The sequence below is a fragment of the Theobroma umbraticum genome, unplaced genomic scaffold (genome assembly GCF_002168275.2).
Source record: "Theobroma umbraticum cultivar Fairchild unplaced genomic scaffold, ASM216827v3 scaffold_4.1, whole genome shotgun sequence".
Taxonomy (NCBI): Eukaryota; Viridiplantae; Streptophyta; class Magnoliopsida; order Malvales; family Malvaceae; genus Theobroma; species Theobroma umbraticum.
This window is the reverse complement of record NW_018397258.1, coordinates 6929859-6933136: the sequence shown is the minus strand read 5'-3', so window position 1 is coordinate 6933136 and position 3278 is coordinate 6929859. Positions and strand designations below refer to the sequence as shown.

General features: G+C 37.6%; 1 protein-coding gene across 1 annotated transcript in view; it reads right to left on the bottom strand.

The window, feature by feature from the left end:
• Window positions 1-1161: 1161 nt before the first annotated feature.
• Window positions 1162-3278, bottom strand: part of LOC110414079 (uncharacterized) — a 3275-nt gene continuing 1158 nt past the window's right edge. The window contains exons 3-6 of the mRNA XM_021425145.2: window positions 3139-3252; window positions 2768-3025; window positions 2141-2487; window positions 1162-2036 (exon numbers count right to left, since the gene is read on the bottom strand). Of these exons, the coding sequence (XP_021280820.2) occupies window positions 1425-2036; window positions 2141-2487; window positions 2768-3025; window positions 3139-3252 (1331 nt within the window). The 3' untranslated portion in view covers window positions 1162-1424. The remainder of the gene's footprint in view (window positions 2037-2140; window positions 2488-2767; window positions 3026-3138; window positions 3253-3278) is intronic.

Below are 3278 nucleotides of genomic sequence, written 5' to 3'. Positions count from 1 at the left end.
GTCAAACTTGTCACTAAGTGAACGAGGCCACCTCTTGGCTTTTTCAAACTCAATGTGGATGGATCTATCCTTGGTAATCTTGGGCCTGTTAGAATTGGTGGTGCTATCAAAGACCATGGCCGCTTCATCGAAGGAGTTTTTTCCTTTCCCATCGGGATTGAAGACTCCAATTTTGTTGAATTTTTTGCTATCAAAAAAGGTCTTTCCTTCTTTCTTTCTTCACCTTGGGTCACCTGCACCCTTCAAGTTGAAAACGTGTCTAAAAATGCCATCTCCTAGGCACTTGACCACACCATTTTCCCTTGGCGTATGAAGAATCTTTCCAACTGCTTCGAAGCTTGTAAGGCAACGGCTAGGGAGTTAACTTTTAAACACATCAACAGAAAGGCCAATAGCTTAGCCGATGGACTAGCCAATGCTAGGACTATCAAGTTTAATTGTTTCTCAAGTTTGTCCTGTTGATGTGGCGTGTACTCCTTTGTTGAAAACTAAGCTTGCTGTGACTGTGGTTCTTTGTTATCCTTTCTTCACTTTGGCCTCGTTAAGTGCACTTTTTAACTTTATGGTTTTTTTTTTGGCTGGTTGGATTTATTGTGCTTGATTATGCTGGCATGTTATTTCTTTCTTTTATGGTTAGAATTTTTTTCGGTTTTTTGTAAGCTTTTCTTCAGGGGACTGCCTCTCTCAGTTCCCTCTTGTAATTTCCTTCTATAGCTTTGATTTAATATCATTCTCTTGCCATTCAAAAAAAAAAAAATCCAAGTTAGTTTTTTTTTTTTTTAATTTAAGGAAGAGAGATTTGAACCCTACTCTTTAAGTAAGGAAATTATACACTAATTAATGAGTTAAATACTCTAATACTAATTCAAAGTTAGTTTATTTGTTCACACTTAAAAGGATATTTTTATAATTTTATTAAATAAAATTAATAATCTAAGAACAAAAGTTATTCAGAAAATGTTAATGAAAAAAAGATATCCATAAGGTTCTATTTGAAAACAAAATTATATAATGTTATGTAAAAAAAGAAAAACAAGAAATATAAGTGAAGTTTATTTTTTTAATTATTAAAAAAAAAATTGACTAAACTAATTTACATGGAAAGTTTAAGATATCACATTTAAATGATGATAGAAAGTACACAAGATCGCTTATCCCATATTTTCTTTGTAATGTCATAAAATGATTATACACTTCTAATTCAAGTACATAAAATTCGATTTTTTTTCTCAAAAAATGAATAAACAGCTCATAGAATTTTTCCAACAGCATCATCATGAACAGACATGTGACATGTGTATGTCACTCCAGTCCCTATCCCCAAATTAACTAGTGGGCCTGTAGGAACATGTTCAACATCATGAAAAAGAGTAAAAAAGAACCAGAATAAAAGAAGGAAAAAGGGGGAAGAAAAATGCAAGACATTAGAGAGGCATAGCTTTGTAGCTACGCTGTGGCACCTTCTTGAAGAGAGCCCAAGCCAGATCAATGTAAAGTGGAAACTGCGCGATCGCGAAGAGCGTGACGGGCAGGCAAGTCACGGCATACACTGGAAACGCAGCGTCTTTCAACTTATCTTTCAAATTAAAGAAATGCCCCGCACAAAAAGACACCAACACCGAAGCTATCGACACAAACAGCGACGTTAACCCAAGCAAAAGCTTTCTGGGCAAATCTTTGCCAAAATCTTTCTCTTCGTACCGCGACGTTAGTATTGACAGGAACATCACCACGGCTGTGACGGAGAAGCAGAGAGCAATGAGAGATGAGATCGCGAAGGCTTCGAACGCTGGATGATTTTCGAAAGTGGGTTTACCACTTTCTGACTTGACCCCTCCTGGCACGGTGGTTGATGCGGCGAAGGCCACGGTTGCGATCAATGCAGCCACGACGGAGCATGATTCGGAAGTGTTGGTTAGCCATTCACCACCCTTTTCGACGAGGTTTTTGTGTGTCTCGGTGAAGATGTCCTTTGGGGTCTTGTTGTCCTTGTTGTAGCGAGCGAAGAAGTGGACAGGCATTGACTTCTTGACAAACTGCATTTAACAAAGAATGCTGACGGTGTAAAAATCATAGTAATTGATGATACAATAAACTAAACATAAAGTTTATTACCTAATGGTGATTTATCTGATCATACCTCATACCACTTGATTTCCCATTGCATTTGTAGAGCAGCCCCTGGAATCAGCCAAGGCTTATGGTCTCCCAGCATTGCTGCTAGGTGCAATGCACTATTTCCTTTCTGATCCACCGCTCGGAAGGGGCTATCTTTCATGATATTTTTCTTTAGCAACAGCTCGTAAACGTGCGGTTGCCTGTTCTCCACTGCCAATAATACTATATTTTTCTTTTCCGAGTTCATCTCATGTATTGCCACGGGAAAAAGTTCTAGGATCTTCTCCACCATCTCAGTGATTCCGCTCTTTGCTGCGATTAATATTGGTGTCTCTCCTTTTGTTACGTCTTTGTGTTTCTCCTTCTCTCCTGATAGTAAGTGAATTTTTTTTTGCAGTGCTCAACAAATTAAGACCAAACCGACAAGAGGTTTCTTTAGTTTTAAATTTTAATACTATGTTATTGTGTTATAAATTTTGGTATGAAAGGCAATAATAACAAAAAAAAAAGGTCATAATTGACTGTAAAAATTACTTTGTAAGTTATAACATTGATGTGCCACTAATATTTTAGAATTTGGGAGAAACATTAGCTTAATTGTTTCTGAGAATTTCTGTATAAATGTGTTGGAGGGAAGCGAGAGAATTACCTTCAAACGTATTTTCCTCGCTTTGCTCATGTTGTTTAGCTAAATCTGAACCATCGGTGGGGGTAGGCATCTTAATATCACCACATTCAGTAAGTTCATAGGGCTTTGTCTCGTCGTGATCATACAACGATACCTGGGGTCTGGTGTCACTGTCTTCAGACTGGTACATAGAAGCATGTTGGAGAAGTTCATTCATGATCTGGACAGCCCAAGTATGCTTCTCTTTCTTCTCCCTTAGGTGCCTTATTCTTCTTGATCCTTACAAACAGCCAGCATTGAAATACTATAAAGGAGCTATATTGTGCATATAAATAGCGATTATGAGCCAATAAAAGAGACCCAACGCCGATCAAGCTAATCAACAGACTTACCTAATCCTAGTATAACTAACATTGCTTTGGATAGCAACTTCAGAAAATCAATGAAGGTGCCATAATTGGGAGGAAAGAATTGATGTCCTTCATGTCTATGGAGTCCTTTGTCTCCTGTACAAATTACAAAACAAGATTAC